The following is a 25,626-nucleotide window of genomic DNA, read 5'->3' on the forward strand; positions in this document are numbered from 1 at the left end:
ACAAATATCCTGATAATCAAAGGGTGGAGACGATATTGTGATTTCCTGTTAATGAAATTTGAATTTCTGTAAGCAGCACTCTTCCTTCTGTCTGCAGCATGTGCACCGCGCGGCTCTTCTTCTGTTCATAACAACCCAAAAAACCCACGGCACTGCCAGACGTGTAAAACGTCTCACTTTGTTTGTTGCGGAAGATTTTTTTTCCTACTCCAAATGTTTACGGCAGCTACAAATGTAAAAGCTCCCAGCAAGAAATTTCGCAGATTATTACCTTAATGTTGAAACGGTAAGACAGATATGATTTGAGCCGGTCCAATGTTGCGCTACACTCAAACGTCAAAGCGTGTTTATGCAGTTGGGAAACAAAAAAGCTGTCAGAGTGAATAATGTGATCGCGACTGTCGTGCGCTACAAGCTGCAGCTCATTCCTAAAGATGCTGAATTTGAAACGTTTGACCTTCAGTTTCACTTCACTATGAATGTCAGCGGATCTTAAAAGGTGTCAATCATGAGCAGGAGCACCTTGGGTACAAAGAGCACCACCAGTGTGATGTAGGCAGAGAAGACGATAGCTAGAGAAGCAAAGGCAAAGGAGGCGTCCTGCTGTGAAGACAGGATCATAGTCACCGGAGCTGTGATCAGGCACAACACCTGCAGGAAGACAGAGAGAGAGAAAGAAGTAAGAACAAAGGGGAGAGTGAGATTAAATGTAAAAAGAAAGAAGGGAGGTAGGGTTGGAGGACAGGAGGTGGAGAATAAAGCAGAGTTGGAGAGCGACAGGATGAGAGGGGAGGAAAATCACATCCGTAAAAGCATCAGGCATCTGTTTATCATTCCGGGGAGGGCTCCCATGTGAAAACAGCATTAAAAAGTCATGACTGAAGTGGCAACAGCGTGCTGACAATCTCCACATTGTCATCTCATCAGGGCCTGGAGCTCACAACTTAGCAAAGAGGAAGGAGGTCCCCTCGCAGACGCCATTAACTATTGACATCGTCATAAAACTGAAATGTGAATATTATAAGATAAAATAGCAACATTAGACGTGACTCACATTGTGGAGCCATGGGATGAAATGGTCACGCAAAGCTGCATTTAATGACATCATAAACAACCATAAATGATGGATGGATGATAAATCTTCTCCTCGATAAATGAGGCGAGATCTGTCCATTTATTAATTATATATCCACAGAGTATAAGATGATAAATGTGCAGCTGCTCATTAGGGAGCTTTCTTATTCATATATTAATGGGGATTCGGGCCAGTGCAGGAAAATGTCAGTTAAAAACAGCAACCTAAAAAAACCGTTTGCCTTCTCTTGATCAAAACAGGGGAAAAAAACCTCTGCTGGCAGTTAAAGCAACAGAAACAACTTTTATTTTTTCTCCTGCAGACATTTTACATCAATTCCAAAGTTAGTCTGTGTCAAGAGGGTCAGGAAATGGCAGCAAGAATTTGTCTAAAGTGGCTACGGTGAACATAATGGCTGCTATTCCAGTGTGAAGTGCATCCTAGGTGCCTGCGTTTAAGATGATTCACTTGCTATTAACAGCCGCTGAAAAATGTTTATGACTGACGGCTGCTTTTACTGCCATTCTTTAGTGCCCAAATGGGTGCATTTTTAAACCTATTGCTGCCATGGGACGGGATAACTCCATACTGTGCATGTGGTCTCAGAGATACACTTTGCATTACCCGCACTGTGCAACACGCAGTACATGCCCAGCACTAAAGCTGAACTGCAGCACTCTGATAAGGTTGGCTTGCATCTGAGTGCTGCGCAGTAACAGTCTGCTTTGTATTCTTTTGATTTCATTTAACATTTACTTCACCGTGAAATGTCTTTGAGTTTGCACTTTGCAAACAAGACTTGAAATAAGAGTATCATAGCAGCGCAGGTACGATGAGGCAGCACCTGGAGCTGGCAGCAGAATGATTTGGATAGAAATGCAATAGGGGCTCTGAATTTAAGAGAAAAACATACATATATACACATATATATAAATCCCAGATCAAGATGAATATTAACTTCCTTGTTGAATCTAAATTGACTCTAAAATTTGAATTAAAGATTTACTCCCAACTGTAGGTGTACACAAAGCATTGTAGTCATGTATGGGCAACTAATACAAGCCTAATATGGACCAATCGTGCTCATTTTCAGTGCTGTATTCTTATTCCAGGACCATTCATAATAATCCTTATTTATCTTATGTCATCCCTCGGTTCTTCCTCTGTCTGGAACAAGCCCGTCTACCTCCCCTGCCTCCCTGTAAGTCAGCGGCCCCTTCTCACTTGTTTTTTTGCAGAAGCTAGCATAATATAATTGTGATCTTGTGTATGCTGTCACTGCTTTGAATAATATTAGTTTTCACGCCACAGTACAAGCACATCCTGTATGCTAAAGAGTGATGCCTGCAGTTTACTTAAGGGATGTACGTATCGCTGATCACAAGTTATGCCGAGTTCCTTTAAATTACCTGTGACATTAACTTTTATAAACGACCAGAACCTGTAACGTATTGCCTCTCGAGAGCTGGCCAAGCTACCTGGCTGAACGAGCAGGAAAGTAACTTCTGGAAGGCAAAAAAAAATCTCAGCTCCAAAGTAATCATGGACCACTGGCATTGATTAACTCCCCGCTGATATACTGCGGGCATTTTGTGCTACGGAGTAATAAAAACCATACTTATTGCCACTTTGTTATTCCACATCCTACAAAAGCAAGACAGCTGTAAAAATTTAAACCGCCGCACCCAGAAATGGGCTTAGGCATGATGGAGCTGTTTCTTTACGGACTCACAGCAACGTTGTAAATAGCCATCCCCACGGCCCGATGGTCATTGATTTTTTCTGTGGAGACAGACTTGGTCTCATATGCCAGAAAAATGCCCAGCAGCAGCAGCAGACCCTTGTAGCCGTAAACCACACCTAAAGGAAAAGAGAGGAAGAGAGAGAACGGTGAGGCGATGGAGGTGAGTACAGATGAGCAGCCGCGTTATGCAACGCAGGCAGTTGTTTAAAGTGCAAATATTTATATAATATATAAAATATTAATATTAAATATGATGCTGATTTCCATTTTTATGTTAAGACTCAGCAGTTTTTCCTGAATCACACACACCCAAAAATTATTTATATTCATACTGCCTGCTATGCAGCTCTTCAGCTGAAGAGCTGTAACAAGCAGTTTTAGCTCCTCCCTAAAAGCCCAATTGCTACTCATTGGCTAGCTTCTGGAAGCCAGCAGAGGAGCAGCAGTTAGAGATAAAAAAAAAAGTATTATCATTACAGGGAACATAATGCAGGCTTTAGGTGTTAATCAGGGTGTGATGGTGTTGCTATACAGCTTAAAATACTAGCCATCACCAAATGACTCTTTAGTGTCTCCCTGCACTCTGGGATATGTGCATGTGCATTAAATAAATGCAACACTATGAGGGACAGTTAGGGCCAACAGTAGGACTCCTGGGATGTCATGGGGGCTATAAGTTTGGTCATTAGCTTCTGAGAGTCAATCTTCATTTCGGTTCGAGTGTAAGATTCTCCTGGTGAACATAATCTCATGCGTGTTCGTTCGGTCACGCACTCAATAAATAAACGACTACATGACTGAAGAAACCTAAACAGATGAACACATTCATATTATGAACAAAATCACAGACTATCTGCAAACATGTGAAACATGACAGCTCGGGACCATATTGGTTGGGTCTGATTATTGGGGTGTCATAACCCCCCTAACCCCCCTGGGAATTGCGCCCCTGCTTGGGACACGTCCCTTCTCCATAAATGAAATACTTTGGAACAATAGCAGGCTACCTGAAAGTGTCACGCACACGCTGTCAGGACAGTCTGATGCTGAATTATAGTTATAGCCCTGTAAAGTGTCACATATACACTGTGTTCCCTCTAAATTCTGAGATATTGGAAGCAAAACTCCTCATTTCCAAAAGACCAATTTCACATCAAAATGCCCTGAAATTGTGTAAGCGACACAGCGAGATAGTCTGTTATCAAGTGAAACTGGTGGAAAAATGGAAGTTTCTCTGTGTCATTTGCTGCTTTTCAGACTCAGATGGTGTTTGGAAATGGATTCTTTATTATTAGGCAATTCTTAAGTTTGCAGTTTGCAGCTGCTGTTCTTCTTGTTTGTTTTCATTTTGTGTTGTTTACCTGTTTATGTCTTTTATTTATTCATTTATTGAAAGTCTGAAATGAATCACTTTTTACAGGCCGTTACCATAAACCAACAAGTTTTGTCCCTTTGCCAGTGCTGTAGGCACAAACGTAAAGAATAACCTTTACCCGGTAGTAACTACGGAGAAAATAATGAAAGCTATTAAAATATGAACCAAATGAAAACTAATGAATAAAATGTTTAAAACAAAATCATTTGGAGTTTTCATGATTAATGCAATACAAATTTGTCCACCTAACATTAACACACGTGTGTAAAGGTAAAACATCCTCAAACCTTAGTCGTGTTTTTTTAGGCCAAGAAAACTGTCAGTAAAGAGTTTTGGCTTTTGAAGCCACAAAGACTATTTTGTATATATTTCTCAAAGTGGATGCTAAGGAGATGCTGAAATGTGACAGGTAGAGAAAAAAAGAGCACATGCCGTGGAACGTCTCCAGGATGCTGAGGTGGGAGGAGAAACTGGGGGGTTGTTGATGGGCTTCATTCAGATCAGCAGCAACATAAGAGACAGAAGGCCTTGAGGCTGTTGTAATTTTTGTCCTTGGATTGCTATTATGTCATTAAATTTTAATATTGTTTCAGGCGAGAGAGTAGCCACTTAAATCCTGAATATTTGGCCAGTTTATCCAAATAATGTCTGAAATCTGGTCCGTCTATTTTGGAGACAAAGATCCACCCGCCGGGTAAGATCGATCAGTGTCCATCACAGTCCCTGAGCTTGGCACACCCTTTAGGTCTTTACTGCTGACGTGATAAGTTGTAGTTGTGGTTGTGGATTTGGTTTCCCTAACCCTACGCCAACATGACTGTGGGTTCCTTCGTCTGTACCTCCTGCTCTGGCATCCTACGAGGACTGAATCCACCCCACGTTTTTGCTTTTGCTTGTATGCCATTAGATACCACTGCAGGATACCATCATAGTGACATGACTGCTTCCATTAATTTTAAAGTCAGCTCTCCATGAATTGTATATGTTACAGCAAATTTACTAGTAACAGGAAGCATCACATATCCTGTAAAAACAGCCGCGTAATGCCTCTGGAGGCAAATCTGTGACCCTGATATCTCAGATTTAGCTTTTGCAAGCAAGGTTGTGTTGCATTGTGGGAGCTACAAGAGCCGTTTTTGACCTTTTCTACCAGAGTAAGATCTTTCTTTTTTAGCTATGCAAGCTAGCTTGAGGTACAAGGGTAGCCTCTTCTTGGTCAATCACATTTTGAATGACTGAATAATTCTACTCCGATTTGGATGAATTTAATGGAATTTGGTATAATCATGAAGGCTGGGCGAATAAACTCAATGTCTTTGGTTTTCCTGCCTCCTGGTCTCTAGACCTGTGTGACTGAGACCTAAAATCATGAAACAAAAAAGTCCCAGACAAGCCTTAAACTTCATACTGCTGTATGAAAGTCATGGATTTTCTTATGAGGACTTTAAACGATTAGTTGGGCTTTCTCACCTGGTAAAATTGTATCATGACATGTGTACGGTTTATGGTGGAAAGTGACACTAGTGTGTGTTAAAATGTGACAACAGTGTGAGAGTGAGACAGCTTTGGACTCTCTGGGGATGTCAACATATGAAGAGACTTGCAGAAGTCAATCAATCACCAGCTACACATCGATAAAGGCCTTTAGTCCCCCGGTCTTATTTTAGTTTGTGTCTCAAATACATTTTATGTATATTTAATGCAAAATAACTGAGATATTTATGGATGTTTTACAAATTTTGGGCTCATGCTGACTTAACACCAAGTGCTGGTGATAAATTCAATGTGGCCTTTGAGGAGTAAAAACACTGCACAGATGTAAAGTCAAAAATGTTGATACAATAGATACTGAAGAGAAAAATATGCTGGATACAAAGAAATCCAGTCAGAGTCGGAGAGAAAAGAGAATCGGTGACTGAGTAAAATTCAACACTTATTCAGACTGTCCATTGTTTCTTTACACCGCCTGATATTAAAGCACCATCTTTTCTTCCCAGAGAAGGGAAATGCTATGGGGCAATGGCCCAGTTTGTGACCCACATTATTTGAATTTCAGCACCATTATACTTTCATAAGAGCTGCCACACTAAGAAAGATAGCAGCAAGACAGACAGAGAGAGGGACTGCGTGGGCCGACAAAAAGCAAAGAGGGAGTAAAGTAGGAGAGAAAAGAGGACTCAAATGTAAGGGGCGGCGGGGGCTGAGGGATACGAGGGCTGTGATATGAGACCCGTTAAATTCTGAGTGAGCGGCAGTGACGTGTGTGCGCATATGTCCGCGTGTCACAAAGATACTCAAAACCAGAGGAGGGTGAAGCAGAATAGGGAGACAGATTGTTAAGAGAGGACAGATACCGAGCCACGTGTTCATCTTCTTTGAGCTGCAGTGCTCCAGCAGGGGCTGAATCAGGACATCCAAATCTTCTTTAGGAGCCTCCTTAGTGAACTTCTACTCACACGGCAGACAATGGAAAAGGAAAAAGGGATGGAAGGATGAGAGTGAGAAAGGGAAAGGGAGCGAGAAGACAGAGAGGGGGAGATAATAAGAAACTATGAAACAGTAGCATGGGCAAAATTGCACAGTAAGTATAAGCCTCAGCGACCGATCCCCTCGGGTAAATAGGGCCTTCCCGACAGGCAGATATAGATCACTGAATTAAAAGGATATCAGACATCCAATAAATATGAAATATGAGCATTTTAAAAGTCCATCAAATGTAAGATTTGACTGTAATTACATCCACTGTGGTGCAGGTTTGTAAATCGCTTGCTCCCGACTGAGGACGAAAGTGCTTAATGAGTATGTTTGCGTGCATTTGAGTATCCTGGTGTTCTCATCTTAATCTGATTTGGACTGTATTCAGGACATAAAATTTAAATGGAAGACTGTCCGAAGACACAATAATAACATCTGTGTCTCGATTCCTGAACACTGACATTCATTTTCTACTAAATGAGGCTAAAGAGATAAAGTCAGTTTGCTTTTGCTGTGTGGGTCACCACCCTGTCTCAGCACAAACACCATTCCTAATCTGCAAGACACGGACTGCATATGAAAGATGAATTTAGAGATCATGATCGCTGATTTGTGAACTCTGCATTTTAATGCCTCACAGTTGGTGCTTTCCCCTTTGCCATGTTTATCAGAGCAGCCAGGAGGACCATGCTGGATGCCATTAAAATAAAAAAATATTCAAATGGCGCCAACACTAAAAACATGTCTGTGACTCTATTATTAGCTGAGTTGAAGACACCGGCTAGTAGCATCTCCTATCACTCAAAATGTCCATCATATGTCCGCATGTCTTAGTAATATTTAATAATAAGAATCTACTGGGCTCATTTTGCGTGCTGCTTGGAGCTAGTCTCAAGCGACACTTTGAGGGACTGCTTTCCCATTTTTGGCATCACTGTCTTGGCTTTGCTTTTTGGCTACAGAAGCTGCTGCTTGGTGCAACACCCACAAACAATGGCAATAAGAACAAAAGGCAAAATGTGGAGAGAAGGACGCTGCCACCTTGCACTAATGACTTAATTTGCAACCAGAGTTTGCACAGCTGTAACCGTGGGTGGAGACAAGGTATCAAGGACAATGTATTATTATGCATGTAGGTGCAGAAGACAAACAGCTTGAAGCTAATAACATTTGTCTAGAAAACAGTTAGCATGAAGCTAGTTCTTTGACAACGAAGGACATTCCAGAAGCCGGTTGGGCTACTGTGCTGACTTTTGGGCATTTCCAATGCAAAATGATGGTAACTATTTCAGTTATATTTTGGCTTTACTTTTGTACTTTGGGATGAGAGCTGTCCATTTGTATATGCACTCTATGGCAACACTACAAAAACCCACTGTAACTCGTGTCAAAGGTTCCCTGTGGTGAGGACACAAATGAGGACTAACATGAGAGTTTAGGGCTTTGCGCAGGTTTTAAACAGAACGTTCTGTCTCTGTTTGTCTGGATGCGAGCTATTCCTGCTGCTCCGGCTCGTCTTGGTCACTTCCGTTTTTTCCTACACAGACAAAATCATCTCTTACTCAGTTTCAACATCCCTGCTCTCATCCACTCCAATCTCCTCCCTTCATCTGTGGCTCTGCTCTGTGATGTTTCATCTCATTGGAGTCTAACCAAAATAACTTTAATTTGCATGCTCACGTTTCCGCAATAAATTTTGGTCTTATCTTCCAAATGATCTCTTCCTCTTGAAACGCAGATCATTTCGCGGAGTAGAAAGTGTGAAGTGGTAAAAAGAAGCAGAGGAGAGCACTTGCAATTTTCCCATCATTGCAGTGGTTTCAAATCAGAATTTTCATGTTAGCAGTGATTTACCTGCGTGCGTTTTCGTTTTATGAAAGGGGTGACTCACAGTGACAAACACACACTGCAGTTTCTCTGTTTTACAGCGTATTTTGCCCCAGTGTTTTTACTCGCCGCAGCTCTCAAAGCATTGTTTTCAGCTGCAGCAGGCAGCCGTTTTTAGCAAGAAAGCTGCAAAAGCCCACTGTGCACAGTTAGTAACTAGCTAGTGAATATAGTAGCTCATTTAGCAGCCAAAGAGCCAGATATTTCTCTCAGAGGTTAGCAGAGAATAAAAAGAGACCTAAAAGAAATTCAATTGGTTACCAGAAAGCTTGTTATGCCACTATTCAGTTTGGAAATAAAGTAAAACTTGAATATAGATTTTTTTTAAATTGCCAGTTATTGGACTTTAATTTTAATAGATTTCAAATCAAAGCAAACAGCCAAACTGTCCTTCAACTAATATCTCTTCAAGCTGGTGTGGATAAGCAAGTATCACATCATCCATTATCAATGTGTTCTGAGCTCAAAGTGAGTTCAGCAATGTTTCATTTTTCCCCACTGTGACACATCAAAATGGCTCATTATGATATCAAAAAACACAAAACATAGAAGCATTAACTGAATTTGGACACTAAGGGGATAAAAAGCAGCAAAGGAATATGTAGCCATCTCTTTATGCTGCAGGTTTTCCAGCGTTCCCTCTCTATGTTGAACTTTAACTTTGGTCAGCTACATATTTTAAGGAATATCCCTCAGTTTTTAGCTGCTAACTTCAACACAGACTGACTGACTGCTGTGTAGTGCTCAGCAGGTAACACAGGGCACCTTAATGGGAGGTTTTTCTTCTCTGAAAATTATTGTCTGTGTTATTATTGAAAAGAATTAAAAAGAAGTTTAAAAGGTAGATTGAAACGGTTAAAAAAGTAAAGATGGGTATTCGGTTACCCCGCAGTCTTACAAATGACCAGCAGGGGGAGCCTCCCGTGGTTTCGATAAGAAGTCAGCGTGTGCAGAAATTTGTGGAAAAACGACCTTTCTGCCATGTTGGTTACATTTACGTTTGTTTATACATTAATAAAAACTTTCCTGCTGAGCTTATGGTCAAGTTTTGTTTCATAAAAAATTGTAAATTCATTAAGAGTCAAATAAATACAAACTTTGGTTGCTTTAGAGAAGCTGCTTTGTGAGAGTGCAGTGTTTCTATGTCAGAGTCATAACGCTCGTGTCAAAGATTCAAAATAACTACTGTATGATGTTACAGGCACCACATCTATTTCTCTGTATACTCTGTAGTGAAAAAATACTCCATATCCCTTCACTACAGGGAAAAAATGATTTTTTTTTCCTAAACTGTAAGAGCTGAAAATGAGCAAGCCTGAAGATTCAAACAGACAGAACCATTTTTTAAAATATACTAATGGTGTGTTTAAAGTACTATTACAATTTAATGGAAGCCGTTGGTATGAAGAAACAAAGCATGATGGGTGACCCAATCACAAGCGCACAGTTATGATTCTTACAACACTTGAACAGCGGCTTAGCATCAATCGCACCGGCCCGCGTGGCCATTTTCTAAAGTTATTGTTCATAATGTGAACGTAGTACAAGACCACAGCAACGGCAGCAATACTTTACTTTGTAGTAAGTGTATGCAAAACAGCAAAACGGCATGCTGCTCATCATTTAGAGTATGAAGAATAAAATGGGTACAAGTTTTTAGTCCTTCTTGAATAAAGGTGGTTAAAACATACGATCCTACAGAGAGGCAGGGATAAACTTGCTCACAATAGAGATGCCACAGGGTAACCTGTGCTTTTAACAGACATCAAGCACAGATCAACATATAACGGCTACATTTGGCTGCTCCCTTATTCAGCAGGTAGCTGAGCCGGTTTGATTTGACAGGTTTTTACACCGGATGCCCTCCCTGGTGTAACTCCCAAAGGATTTGCGTCTCCTCCCGGGATAAATATATAAAAGTCCTAAATATCAGTGTTCCAGTGCTACTGCTCATCTGCGCTTAAACATGATATTTATCCCTGGTTCAAACTGTGCTCTTTGAGTCAAGATGAATCCAAATGAAAGAACAATTCTTCAGTCGCGACCGAGCGTCTCATTACTGCGTTTCTGACTGATGGCTGTGGCTGCACAGTCTGTGCAAACGGGCGGTGACACACAAATGATCTCATCTGTCTCTAGTACTCTACCTCCTTAGTGATGTGCAGAGGATCCACAATCTGCCAGATCATGAGTGACAGGAAGTCGATAGCCAGCAGCACCCCGACCGTTGCGTAGAGTTTCCACGGCTCCAAGTGTTGCTGTGTGAGTCGGAGACAGAGACACACAAACAGAAACACAAGAGTCATCACTATCCAAGGGCATCACGAGCTGGTCCGCAAACAAAGACAAACTACCAGGACAAATAATGCGACAGGCGTCCTTGTGATTTCTGGATGACTGGGCACGAATTGTCTCTCCGAATGTGTGTCTTGACAGAGTGTGCGTTTTCAGAAGCAGCAGGAGTTTGTGTGCGGCTACAGAGCCCGTATTTGCACCTGAAATCATCGTTTATACAAACTGAGATGACACTGCTTTCGTGTGGAAGCGAGCGCTATCAATTCTATTATTCTTTACTTGAGCTATAATGGAAGCAATAAAGCCGTAACCGAAAAACAAGCAACAAAAATGAGCTTTCCCACTTTGCTCCCCCCTCTCTCCAGCTTTTTTTTTTAACTTCAGCCATGCTGGCTCACGCACAGCACCTCCAACATTGTAACAGCCATTCAAGCGTGGAACAACCAAAACTGAAGAATAAAATAAAGAAGAAAACACATTACACAGTCCTGGGCCGCCTCTTCACTTGAGTTGCATGAAAAATGACTTGAAAAGCGCCCATTGTCCCCTCCATTTGTGAAAGTTTCTTTAAATACTCTCACTGAGCTCTCTGGCAAATTGCCCTTCTGTGGACAGGAAGAGAACTGAAAGTCAACCTGATTCGTTCTGCTTTGGCTCAAATAATAAAGCCCCGAAGGCTGGATTTCTGCATTGAACTTTAATACTCATCCATATTCATAAATATTCCATAAATGGCTTAATCTCTTATTCTTCTGATTAGGTCTTAGAAATTCCCACAACACATCACAGACTGGCAATATCTTACTGGCTGCAGGATACACTATCTTTAAAGAGGGTAAAAACTAACACAAACACAGAACTAGATACAAACTCTGCTCCAGCATGCAAACAAATGTGATGACGAGGGAATCGGGAGCTCAGACTCTTTCGTCTCCATGTGTGCTTTACGTGTACAGTATCTGTATCAGTGTGTGTCCAACCCTTATCCGTGCTCTCTGCTAGTGGATGATGCAACGCTCGCCCCTCAGAAGCTTATGTTACTACGAAGGCTGCACAGTTTTTTTTAAAGAACTTTTTTATCAGCCGGTGCCACACACGCCGCGTGGCCTGTGCCCGCCATCCCATCCTTTCTCTGCTCTCCGGAGATGCCCGAGAGGCTAATCCCAGCCGCCCTCGATTCCTCTCCGCCTCCATCCTGCTCACCTTCTTCTTCTCCTTCTTCTCATCCTTCTTGGTGAAGAGGGTGTGGACCCACCAGATCTTGGTGAACATGCTGCCGTACGCCAGGCTAAAGCCGAGGCCGAGGAGCCACAGGCGGAACTGCAGGAGAACAGAGAGGAGCAAAAGTGGAGTAGAGAAGGAGGAATGAGAGGATTAGGCTCGAGGAGAGGATTTTCATTTTAAAATACCTTTATTCAAGGATACGGCAAAGTTTGGACATGTTTACTCATTCACAGGTTTTTCATTACTTTTAGATTTTATACACTTTAAGAAAAAAGCTATTAAGCAGCACATTTGAATTATATCACAAGTTAAAAAGAAAAAACTTCAAAGAGATTCTTTGAAGCAGCCAATTTTTAGTGTAATCTTTGCACTCTTCACTCTCTTAACTAGCTTAATGAACATTTCCAAACAGAAGTTTTCATACATAGACCACTTATTGACTGCTCTTCCTTCACTCTGCGCTTCAGTTCATCCCATCTCAGCTGGGTTTAGGTCGGTAATGGTGGAGGTCACAGGATCTGATGCCGCTTGAGATAATCACCTCAGAATTATAATCAAACTAGTCCTTTTTCACATAGTACTTAAAGGAAATAGTCCCACTTACTTTTAGAGCGTTATTTTATTTATATTTGTCTATTTTAGTTATTCGCGCTGACGCAACCGAGTATCACGCAGATTTTGTACTCGGGAAAGCTTAAGGACTAATATGGCTAATGTCAGATCCAGATGCACCTTTTAGGTTTCCATAATGTTTGAAAACAGCTCAAACAGCCGTCACTGAGCCTACAGTTGCTGTTTTTGTTCATTGTTCTGCTTTCAGAGTAATGATGCTTCCATCCAGCTCAAACCAGAGAGGTCAGTGTGCCTCTGCAGGGTGCTGCGGTAGCCACACTGCCTTTAATTGTGAATGAATCTCCAGCAGTGTTGAGAGGAAAGCCCCCTACACCAGCAGTCTCCAAAGTTTTTTGCGCCACGGACCGGTTTATGCCCGACAATATTTTCATGGACCGGCCTTTAAGGTGTCGCGGATAAATACAACAAAATAAAACTAGTACTGGTACCGAAAAAAAGAAAATTTATTCATAACACACATGAAAAGACCCAGGAAAACCGAGTAAACGATAAAAACGATAACAAAATAACGCTGAAAACCGATAAAAACCCTGAAAAGCATACATTTCACACCTGAGCCTCAACTCTCGCGGCCCGGTACCAAAGACTGACGGACCGGTACCGGTCCAAGGCCCGGGGGTTGGGGACCGCTGATTAAGAGGACCCGAGGGAAGCTCGGAAAGCTAAGCAGAAGTAATTTGGAGAGGAGAGTGACTGCCGTTGGTTGAAAAGACAGGTAAAAAAACTTCAGTGGTGTGGAAACATTATGGGTTCGTGGAGTCAGACGTGGATCAAGTAGACACAGTGTGTAAACTTTGCAACAGTGTCGTAGCTGCACCACAGAGCAACACTGCAAAGTTCACTAAACATAGATGTTTACATTTTTCATTGATTTTTTATATTGCAAACATTTGCACTGTTATCAGTATTTGCACACTGTTTTATATTATTTTTTAAAGTCATTATTCAACACATTGTTATTGTTAAATAAATATCGTCAAATAATCGAGATCTCAATTTCAGTGAAAATAATCCTGATTATCATTTTTGCCATAATCGAGCAGCCCTATCTCGAGCATAGCACAGAGCAGCTTAAACACTATGACCAGTATTAAACTTACCAACTAGAACCACAGAAGAATCCCAGTCTGTTGGAAAAATGTGAAATAGTTGCAACTTTGTGTTCAACTACACAAACATATAAACCAGATTGCTGTTGCAGTCTATCAGTTTTCTTCCTGTTAAAGGGAAGTTTTTTCTTCCCACTGTCACCAAGTGCTAGCTTGATTGTAGGGTATTTATTTTACAATATAAAGCACCTCGAGACGACTACTGTTGAGATCTTTTGCTTATATAAAGAAAACTGGATTGAATTAAAGCACTAAATAAAATAATGACAAATTTTCTGTATTTGCATCTTTCATATATGGAGATCGGTGCCTTTGTGCTGCATGGGGACGTTTGAGTTAAGTGATGTTTGTTAAGAATTCCAACACGGCCATTATTAAATAACAACGAAACAAACAAAATCTTTATCTTAATGGAAAGAAAATCCCATTAAAGCTGTATATGGCTCTGTGTTTTCATTCTTTAAAATCCAACACATCCACAATAGGAGGAGAGGGACGAGTTAGCAAGAGGAGAGTAGCAGAGAGGGTGAGATGAACAAAAGAAAAAAGGAGAATGAGAGAATGGGGGTAGACAGACACACTGATAGATATATAAGGGGAGAGTGGGAGAGTAAAGTATGGGGTGCAAAAAAGATAGATGACAAGGTGAGATGCAGAGAGCGGGCAATAGTAGGGGAGAGATAATATGAATCCCAAGAGATGGCGAGATTGCAGGACCAGAAAAAAGGAGAAGAAGGTCAGAGGCAGAGTGCAAGAGAGAGGCAGAACAAAGCATGAGAGGGGATAACTGGACAGGGACAAAGAGCAGAGAAGCGACAGAAATGGAAATCTCCGCCTGCTACACAAAGGCTCGACATGGGTGACAGAGACATACTCCCACTCCTCATTAGCGCTGGGATCGCATCGTCTGTGCCATCCCGACACCCAGAAAGTCGTGGCCGCAACAACGAATGCCAAAATCATTTCAAACGCTTAATGAATTTTGACAGTGTTTAAACTTTGGTCGTCTTTCATGCGCTAAATAAGCACGATCAAAACCCTGAGCTGACTGCTGTCTGGTTTGCAGGTGTGCGCGTGCCACAGGCGACGAATATCACAGCTGTCCGTGCGTCATGACACCTAAACGTGGGCTTGCTTAAAGTAGACACAATTTCACAGAAGGGTAGAGCTTTACTAAACCTGACAGCTGTATCTGAAAAGTGCAAAAACATAAGCAAATGTGTTAAACAGATGCATATAAACAATCCTGATTTGAGAGCTCATGCAGCTGGACCAGTCACTTCCAATTCATGTTTCCAGAAACTATGTAAAACTTTCCAAAGAGGATCCTGGAGGATCTGGGACTAATAATGGATTGGATTTATATAGCGCTTTTCAAGGCACCCAAAGCGCTTTACAATGCCACTATTCATTCACTCTCACATCCACACACTGGTGGAGGCAGCTACAGTTGTAGCCACAGCTGCTCTGGGGCAGACTGACAGAAGCGAGGCTGCCATATCGCGCCATCGGCCCCTCTGGCCAACACCAGTAGGCAAGTAGGGTAAAGTGTCTTGCCCAAGGACACAACGACCAGGACAGAGAGCCCGGGGATCGAACCGGCAACCTTCCGGTTACAGATATGCTTCCCAACCCCCTGAGCCACTAAAACTATATCTGTGTAATTCACTTCCCTGTGTGCACGCAGCAACATGACAGCTTTAATTAAATGCTGAAACAAGAGAGGGAAAAGCTATTTAAACCATGTGACACCCTATTTATAACCTGTGAAAGGTAATTCAACAAAAATAACACATGCACACCCAAAGAGCACGTTATTAGTCCACTTGCACTGTATAACAAAAACCGTCTTCTGGACAAAAAGTGTTTTTTCCCCCCTTGATCCTCAAAGACAGAGAAAATACCTGCAGGCCATTTAATTAGTTACACCTTGCTGGTAACAGGTTGGTTTCAATTCTTCATGGCATTGATTCAACAAGCGAGCCTGAAACGTTCCTCTGAGGTTTTGGACCATACTGACACGACAGCATCACTCAGTTAAAAAAGATTTGTTGGCTGCACATCCATGATGTGAATCTCCTGTTCCACCACAGCACAAAGGTGCTCTATTGCACTGACTGGATCGATCTGGTGACCGCTTCCCCAGTAAGAAAATATTAGCACACCTTTACACCACCGACAGCCTGAACTGTTGATACGACACCAAATGGATCCATGCTTTCATGTTGTTTTTACCAAATTCTGAAACTACCTTCTCAGAGCAAGCGACGTTTTTCCACTATGAAGCTTGTACGCAAGATTAATGCAGATCTGTAATCACTCATCTGCTGCTAGTCTATTATTTAAATCACTTTCGCTTTCCCGCGCTGTCAAACTCGGTGCTGACATCATTGCTCTAGTCCAATCATCTTCTTGCCGCCTTGTTCTCAGCCGCTGCTGTGCATGCATTAAATCTCAGAGCTCTTCTGTCATCCTCCCTTTCGTACTCCCTCAGAAAAGCAGGACTCTCCACACTTCACCTCACAACTTTCTACAGAGGCACCATTGAAAACATCCTGACACAAGGTTTTACAGCTTGGTTTGGCAGCTGCAAGTCCTGCGAGAAGCGTTAACTTAATAGGATAGTTAAGACTGCCAGGAGGATTGTTGGTGCCCCTCTCTCATCACTGGAGGAGATCTACAAACAGCGCTGCATACGCAGAGCTATCTCCATCATCAGAGACCCCCACCACCCCTCCCATGGCCTGTTCTCCCTCCTGCCGTCTGGCAAGAGGTACAGGAGCATCAGCTGGAGAACCACCAGGATGCTGGAAGGGTTCTTTGCACAAGCCGTGAGACTGATAAATGGACTGTGCCCTGTTCTACTGGGATTCTGTTCAATTCGATGTGTTGTGCATCCAGAGATGCTTTTCCACGTAACTTGATTGTAGCGATTCGAGTCTACGTTGCCTTCCTATCAGCTCCAAGGAGTCTGGCCATTCTCCTCTGACCTCTGGCATCATCAAGGCATTTTCACCCAGAGAACTGCTGCTCACTGAGTTTTCTCTTTTTCAGAACATTTTGTAAACCTTACAAACCTTACCGGTTCAGATAGAGGGGGAGGAGGTGGAGGTGGTCAACAAGTACAAGTACCTCGGGCTGTGGGTGGACAATAAACTGGACTGGTCATGCAACACAGAGCACCTGTATAAAAAAGCCCAAAGCCGACTGTACTTCCTCAGGAGGCTGAGGTCTTTTAACATCTGCAGGAAGCTCCTGAGGATGTTTTACCAGTCGGTGGTTGCTGGAGTACTTTTCTATGCTGTGGTGTGCTGGGGGAGCAGCACAGCAAAGAGGGACTCATCCAGGCTGGAGAAACTGATCAGGAAGGCTAGCTCTGTGGTCGGCATGAAGCTGGACACTCTGGTGACAGTGGCAGAGAAAAGGACATTAAAGAAACTGATGGACATTATGAACAATGCTGGGCATCCTCTGCACACGGCCATTAACAACCAGAAGAGTCTGTTCAGTGACAGGTTGTGTCACGGTCCTGGGTCTCCTGACCCAGCGTTTTTAGTTCTTTGTGATTTTTGTATTATTGTACTTGTGTGTGATTTATTCTATGGCTTCTAGTTTTGATCCCTTGCCCTTCATGTCTCTCTGTGTCCCCTCTGTTCTGTGTAATTGTGTCTTTGCATGTTTGAGTTTCTTGTTTTCTGTCACTCTGCATTGTGCATTATGTTCTCATGGTTGGTTTTTTGTTACTCTCTCTAGTCTAGTCTCTTGTGTTCCCAGCTGAGTATTTCCCTGTGTATTTTGGTTCTTAGACCTCTGCCTTATGGTTTATGTCTCTGTATTTCTTAGTTGCTGTCTCCACTGTGTCAAGTTCGCGTCTCTGTGTGATACTTCCTGTTTTACTTTGATGGTCCGTGTCTCATGTGAATGCGTCCTGCTTTGCTTGTCTCGTCAGTCCTGATTTCTCCCAGCTGTGCCCTCCTTCTGTGTCTCATTCCCCTCGTTACTTCCCAGTGTATTTAAACCCTGTGTTTCTCTGAGTCAGTGTCGTGTCGTCCCTCTTGCTGTGTGGATCTCCCTGTGTGTCTCGCTGTGAGTTTTCCAAGTTCCCAGTTTAGATTAGTTTGTATGTTTTTTCCCTGCCAGCAAATAAAGCTGAGTTTTGAGTTCACCTCCCTGAGTCTGTGAGTCCTGCACTTTGGGTCCAACTCCTGCCTGCCGCACAGCGATTCATGACAGGTTGCTTCTCCCAAAGACAAGAACTAACAGACTTAAAAACTCCTTTGTCCCACACGCCATCAGACTGTTTAACTCCTCTCTGGAGGGGAGAGGGAGGGGAAACAGGAGGACAAAGGAGGGGGGAACAACTAAGCTGTAGTGCCTCTTCACCTCACTGTGCAATACCTTTTGTGCAATACTTTTGTAAATAGTCAACAGTGCAATAGACTCAATACTTGAAATGTGCTATTCACTTGTATTTTTATTCCTATTTATTCTATTTATCCCCTTCGTATATTTTATTTATATTGTCTCTGTATTTATATATATGTGTGTGTGTATAACTCTGTAACCTCTGTCGGTGCTGTGCTTTTTTGGAAATCGAATTTCCCAGAGGAACCCACCCGAGGGATTAATAAAGTTCTATCTAAGTTCTAATCTAAGACGTTATGTAGGAAAATCCCCGTAGATCAGCAGTTTGTGAAACACAGACCAGTCCATCTGGCACCAACAACCTTTCTGATGCTCAGTCTGAACTTCAGCAGGTCACCTTGGCTATGCACTGCTGCCACATGATTGGCTTATTAGATATTTGTCTTAGTGAACAGTTAAACAGGTGTGCCAAATAAAGTGGCCGTGTCCTGACACTACTAACCTACTAACTAGTTTCACATTGTTATCAACAATCAGAATTAAAATATTCTTAAACCAACCAAGTAATTTTTATGCTAGCAGGGTGATGTGTTGGATTAACTATAGCATCCCAGCTGAATTTTGTTTTTATTGATTGTTTTTTATTCTGTCCATACGTTTATCACCTGTTCCTCTATCGATGTCTCTGACTGAAGGAGGTGAGACTCAGTTCATTTTGTGAGGAAGATGAGTGATTTTTTCCCCCCTTTTTAACAAGAACACACAGGGCCTGAAGAAAAAAACCACTTCATGTTGGTTTCACTTTTCACTCCTCCCTGAGTACATCACCTGGAAAAGTATCACACATTAAAACAGAATTTCACTCACCAAAAATAGAGCACATTCTTGGAAGCTCTGTTATTAAAAATTACACGCACGGCAACCCAAATTACTGGTCTGCTCTAAAAAGAAGCAACAATGCAAAGCACCCTCAAACACTTCAATCCTGCAACTCCAGTGAGCTGAGGAGAAGTGTAACAGCTTCTAGAGGAAACATCGACCCGTCTGTCAAAGCACACGTGAACTTTAAGCCTTAATAAAAGGAACATTAAAAATATATATCCCCTGCACCCCTCACACATACAGTTATGAAGCTGTAAATTAACTATAGAGTCCTGAGCTACTTTTGTGCACTTCTGATATAAAGTTGGGCATTTAAAGTCCATGAGGATTGTTTTACTTTTGGAGCCACTCAAGAAAGATTTTGGCCTCATTTTTCAGTCCAATAATGTGTCTTGTTGATGCTTATCAAGTTCTCAGCTACTGGTATCACATCACTAGAAAAATATATTTGTAGCTACAATAACACGATTACTCCTCTTCACTTCTGGCTACTACTTGCCCTTCCCTCCCTGTGTCGTTTTCTTTGTTACCTGGCAGACGACGGGGAACTGAGACTTCTGGACATGGTGACCATCAATCCCCAGCGGGAACACAGCAGCGAGCGCCATCATGCAGCCCACCGCTGTCATGTTGTTCAGGTAGGGCTGTGAGTTCTGGATGTACCTGAAATTGTAACAGATTCACACAGGAACACAAATAAAGAGAAAAAAAACACAATAAGAAAAAACATGTTTCAGCTTAAAGGTAGATTCAATGAATTTGTAAGCAGGCGATAATTGTTTTGTTGCGAGCTCCAAGAAAGCTCATCCTTTTTTTTGTAGGTTTTTTTAAATTAAAATGTTATCATCCTGATTTGCTTGTTTGGACGGTCTCCTGGTGTGTTCATCACACTGAGAAGGTCCAAATATAGAAACACTCTTCCTCCCCGGGCATCTCCTTTGATGTGTGATTGGCACTCATTAGTCTAATTAGTGCAGACAGAAGGCGACGTCCTATCTTCTGTGAGCAGTGCAAGAGGACAATTTTAGGTGAGGCATTTTTTCACCATACAGCCACAAAGAAAAAAAGGTTATTTGTTGTGTGCACGGCATTAGATGGATAAAATACAGGAAAAATCATTAGTCTGCTTTGTAGAGGTTTTTATCACAAACACACAAACACAAAAGGTCAGGGTGTTTTCTTGCTGTATCTTCACAGGAAAGATTGCCAAAGAGAGAATGACTCACTTCCTAGGGATCACAGATACCTGTAAAAATCTAACAGTTGAGTACTGTCTGATTTAGTTGAGGGGATTTAATTCAATAACCTTCTAAACAGAGTTTAACATTTGCCACAGTAGCAAACATTCCCCGTGGAGGTGCACTATTTACCTCTCTTTCATGAAGTAAACACTTTTTATTGCCAGTGTGTGAACAGACTGTTCAGCTTAAAAACTCAGATCTTCCCTCCACAGCATGGCTTTTGTCCCGTCTTCCTCCCCTCGCCCCCTACCGGTCACGGCAGACGGCCGCCCATCTCTGAGCCTGGTTCCGCTGGATGTTTCTTCCTGTTAAAAGGGAGTTTTTCCTTCCCACTGTTGCCATGTGCTTGCTCAAAAGGGATTGTTTGATTGATGGGGTTTTCTTTGTATTACTGTAGGGTCTTGTACCTTACAATATAAAGTACAATAACCTCCTAAGACCCGAACTCTTTCATGACATGCATATTTAATTTCTCTTTGCTATTTCGGCTGATTGGGACCTGATGAATGTAAAAACAAAGAATTATCTTTTTACCAAATTTTGCGCTCCAAGGGCCTGATATCCACATATGAGCTCATTCGTTTTAAATTTTGATAGAACAGTGGCAGCATAATGTCCTCGTAAGTGTATATCAGGCCCTTGTAGAGCAAAATTTAGTAGTGTGGTCTAGACAACCCAGAATGTGATGTCTGCATGTGTAGACGCCAGGTCCTAGGAGGTTTCAGCCAACTGCTGTTGTGCTTTGGTGCTACAAAATAATTTAACTGAATTAAAAAGGTTCTCTTGGTCGCCTCCATAAGCCTGTGGACTGACTCGTTCTTCACTGGGGTTTCTATACATGTAATTTGATTATCAGAATTCCTATGGAAGCAGTACATGTGTACTTTGTAGTGGATCTGAGGCTGGATTTACCTCATTTTAAGACCTGCTAAGGACCACATGACTTTTATTATGGTATGAAAAACCTGGAGTACTTTCTTTTTACCATTTCTGCATTTGTTGGTTTCCCAGTTATACAACATACATGGCATCCAGTAGTCAATATAAAACAGTGGAGCCTAAGAGTAGGATAGTGTAATCGGTGCTAGCACACACACTGCATGTGAGCATAAGCTGCACCCAAATGCAGGCAACACTGCTGAATACGACTAATAACAATAGTTGTCTGGAAGCTGCACAGTGTCTTTAAGCTCTCCGTGGTCTACACCCTGCTTTGAAAAATCAGATGAAAGTTTTGCCTCTGCACTGCAGCTGCAGCAGTCATATTTAAAAACGATAGTGAGTGTGGGAGAAGAGACAGGAGCTAAATGGACAATCAAGAAGAAAAAACAGGCACAGTGATTTCTCTCTGTTCAAGACAATGTGTTTATTTAAATTCCTCCAGGGACCTTCTCAGCATTATAATGTTCCCAAGAAGAGATTTAGTTTCAATTTAAGAGTTTTTAATATATTCTGCTCAGGCTGCCGATCCCCTGCAGCAGAGTGTGCACGTTTGACTCTTTTATCCCATTGACCTGCCCTTGCACATCCCCGGGGGGCCGCACTGCTTATTTACAGCACAGCTCCACACTCATGTAGAGCGCATACAAACATACATTCACATGTACACTCTCTGACTCGCTAACGAATGCTAGAACATCTGAAGTAACCTTTCAGTCTGTTATATACCATTGACGTATGAGGTGCTGCGGGGGTTATTCTCTGACATGAAGTGTTGCTTTCTCCTTTTATTATGCACAGCGTTGAACTGCTGCTTTGAATTATGATTGATTGAGGCCAGTGTTGGAAGAAAAACTGTCATTTTTTTCCCCTTCTGTGCTCGATTTTTATCTCTGCATGACTGCTCTCACACGATAACAGTATGTGATGTATGTGACACCAGGGAGCATAAATATATAGATCAGAAGCATTAGAGTGCTGCACAGCCTGCTGTCAGTCACCACAATTTGGTTTCTGTATCCTGTGCTAATGCAAAATTACCCATTTAATGAGTCAGTATGACTTTGTCGTTTGCTTAAAAAAAGCCTGTGCCAACCAGAACTGGGCCAGAACCAATGAAACAAATATCCAGGGTTTCAGGATGCAAATCCCTTACAAGAAATGTTAACCACTAATCAAATATAAGTATTTTTCCTGTTGCCTGTAGTGCTGTGTTTCCCAGTATTGGAGATCGTGTAGAGATGTCTGCCTTCCGATGAATGTAATGGAAATAAATTGTATTTGCCTTGTGGTGCTCAGAGCAAGAAAACACTGAAAATCAGTAGCTTTTCAGTCTCTTTCCTGAAAGCAGAATCAGTTCGTTGGACGATGTTTGAAAGGTTCCAGAAAACACAATAATGACTTTACTTCAGGTGAAAACTGTAAACTACCAAGTACATGCCAACCTCACAGCAGTAAGTTATTGGAACATACACTATATATAAAAATGTGTGCAGCCACTGTGACACTGAGTCTGAGAATAAACTTTAATCTGACTGTATTTCAAAACCAAACATGACAACAGATGGATCTGACTGTGAGACCAAGGATGCAGGAAGCTCATTGGCTAATTCTCCTTCCTGACTGTAATAATTACCAAAGCGTTATAAAATGTACTCCATGTTGATTTTTTTATATCCTGAAAGTTGCGATTGAGCGCATAAAGTCATCAGCCAAGTGTTTACTGAGGTCAAAGAGTCAATGAGCTGAGGGCTGTTCTCTCTCGATTCTACTGGAAGCTTTTTTCAGCCAGGGTGGAATATATGAAAAAGAATGCAGGCGCTTCAGCTTTAAGACCTATGTCCTTTAAACCAGTGGTCCCCAACCCCCAGGCCTCGGACCGGTACTGGTCCGTGAGTCATTTGGTACCGGGCCGCGAGAGTTGAGGCTCAGGTGTGAAATGTCTGCTTTTCAGGGTTTTTATCGGTTTTCAGCGTTATTTTGTTATCGTTTTTATCGTTAACTCGGTTTTCCTGGGTCTTTTCACGTGTGTTATGAATAAATCTTCTTTTTTTTGGTACCGGTACTGGTTTTATTTTGTTGTTTTTATCCGCGACACCTTAAAGGCCGGTCTGTGAAAATATTGTCGGGCATAAACGTGGTGCAAAAAAGGTTGGGGACCGGTGCTTTAAACTATCTTAAACTATAATTTCGCCCAAACTCTGAATGCTTTGCAGCTTTATTTGAAGCAACAGAAATAAAGCATGGCAAATACTACATCCATGTTTATAAGATGGCCTCTTTGACCTTTGAAAAATGGTTCTGGTTTTTTTCTCTCGTAACAAATATTGCTTGAAGCCAGTACAGGGTGTTTCAGGGATGAAGATGTTAACTATACATGTAAGTGCCTCCACGGGATTCTCATGGCTGATCACATAAAGTCCATTTTGACTGCTCAGATTAAAGATGCACATCTAAATGGTCTGAATGGAATGAGTCCATGTGATCTGTGCTGTTCACACCACTCTGCATTTGGGAAGGCTGGACTAGTGTAATTCCTTATTATCCAGTGGTCCTAGGAGCTGAACTGAAAGAGAGATTATACGTCTCGTTTATTAGCTTCTCTTTATTGGCTCACTGTTAAATTGAATTCCTTCTCCTTGTGCTCAAAGTGCTGAATGATTAGCCAACATCATAACTTCATAGTACCATTTTATCCTAATAGAGCACTTTGCTCTCAGACTGCAGGTCTACTTGTGTTCTTAGAGTTTCTCAAATTAAAATGGGAGGCAGAGCCTTCAGCTTCCAGGTCCCTCTCCTGTGCAACCGACTCCCAGTTCAGGTTCAGGAGACAGACACCCTCTGCTTTTAAGAGCAGGCTTCAAAATGTCCTTTTTTTAAAAAAAAAAGCTTATAGTTGGGGGTGGATCAGGCGACCTTGAACCATCCTTTAGTCATGCCGCTAGATGGATGTGCTTTTGGGGGACTTCCCATGATGCGCTGAGCACTTCACTCCCCAGGTGTTTATATGGCATTATTGCAGCTCATGTTTGTTGTTTGTGGTTTTTGTACGCTCTAAAATTCAGCTCAGTGAAAAAACCCAGATCTGAGTCACTTTTTCCTGCTCTATAAACGCAGCTGAAGAGCAAACATCTGTTTCTCCGTTTGAGGCGAACCAAATTAACTGAACTACAGGTGTGAAATCACCTGGAAGGTCAAACATTTGCTGAACTTTATTGTAGCTGCAGCTGAGACATCGAAAGGTCAGACGTGTCAGATTCAGTTCGTTGGATTTCTCGTCTGTGATTGCTTTTGACTCATTCGTTGTTTTAAGGTGGATTGATTTTGGAGTTTTGTCTCCTAACAAGGCAGCTGGTGCAAACCTGTTTTGTGAAAACATCTTACTGAATATATTTGATTTGATCTGACTCGCACTGTTTTGGCTGCTGAAAGCAGCCCGTGGTGAAATTGTCTTTGAAATATAATCAAAGGTGGAGGAGGGCCTGATTGGCACACTCGAGTCAGCCAGAGATCCTCAGAAGAACAAACCTCTCCAGCTTTCCAAAGAAAAAAATAAATAAGTAAATCTCCTGATAAGCTTGTGGACTTGTGGGACTGTAAATCACTTTGACCCAGGTCAAACATAAAAATACTATGTTAAAGAGACCTCAGAGATATCCTCCACTGGCTTCACAGACATGTATTAAGCTCATAAATCCTAGTTCAAAAGGCAGTTTTTTTTAAAGTGAATTTATTTGCATTTGCTCTAGAGCTACGTTTAAGCTGTGACAATGAAACCAGCAGCAAGATAGCAAAAAAAGCCATGCCCAAACTGGAGACACAGCATGCCATTCATTTACATTAACCTCAAAGGAGAAGAAGATCTCTGAGAATTATTTTGAGCTCTGTTTTAAATCCAAGAAAAACTCAAAGTCACGCTTGGAGTGCAAACACAGTAAGTGATGAGGTCTCTGTGAGCAGCAGGAGGTTGTTACAAGATCTGATTTCCTCTGACTTCACAGATTTTTATCCAAACAGATGACTTTTGTGTAACAAAGCTGTCTCTTGAATCTTTGAGACATGACCCTCATTAGTTTCGGCTGTTTGACCATTTCATCTGTAACTCCATCTTAAAAGGAAGATTTTCCTTGCGTGACTTAACCACAGCTAATTTCAAGATCCAAACTTTGTGGCATTAACAGTCTTTAAAACCTAAAAACAATTAATTAAGTAAAGCATGAAAACAAAATAATTACTACACTTGAAAAGCTGACACTATAACATTTTGGATTTATTTAAAAATCTAATTAAGTCTCAAAATTGTCGCAGATGCCAACAGACTTAATAAACTGATCCGTAAGGCCAGCAATGTTGTGGGGATGGAGCTGGACTCCCTCAAGGTG

General features: G+C 41.8%; 1 protein-coding gene across 2 annotated transcripts in view; it reads right to left on the reverse strand.

The window, feature by feature from the left end:
- The window catches only part of gabbr1a (gamma-aminobutyric acid (GABA) B receptor, 1a), a 132,993-nt gene that overhangs the window by 6,981 nt on the left and 100,386 nt on the right, over positions 1 to 25,626 (reverse strand). For both annotated transcript variants that reach the window (XM_085472344.1, XM_085472345.1), the window contains 6 exons: positions 19,595 to 19,727; positions 12,055 to 12,171; positions 10,704 to 10,814; positions 6,549 to 6,642; positions 2,808 to 2,935; positions 523 to 651 (listed from right to left, as the gene is read on the reverse strand). In XM_085472344.1, coding sequence (XP_085328470.1) covers positions 523 to 651; positions 2,808 to 2,935; positions 6,549 to 6,642; positions 10,704 to 10,814; positions 12,055 to 12,171; positions 19,595 to 19,727 — 712 coding nt within the window. The remainder of the gene's footprint in view (positions 1 to 522; positions 652 to 2,807; positions 2,936 to 6,548; positions 6,643 to 10,703; positions 10,815 to 12,054; positions 12,172 to 19,594; positions 19,728 to 25,626) is intronic.

This window comes from Copadichromis virginalis, linkage group LG11, assembly GCF_057382275.1.
Source record: "Copadichromis virginalis isolate Kocher_CV1m ecotype Utaka linkage group LG11, C_Virginalis_male_GT1.1, whole genome shotgun sequence".
Classification (NCBI taxonomy): domain Eukaryota; kingdom Metazoa; phylum Chordata; class Actinopteri; order Cichliformes; family Cichlidae; genus Copadichromis; species Copadichromis virginalis.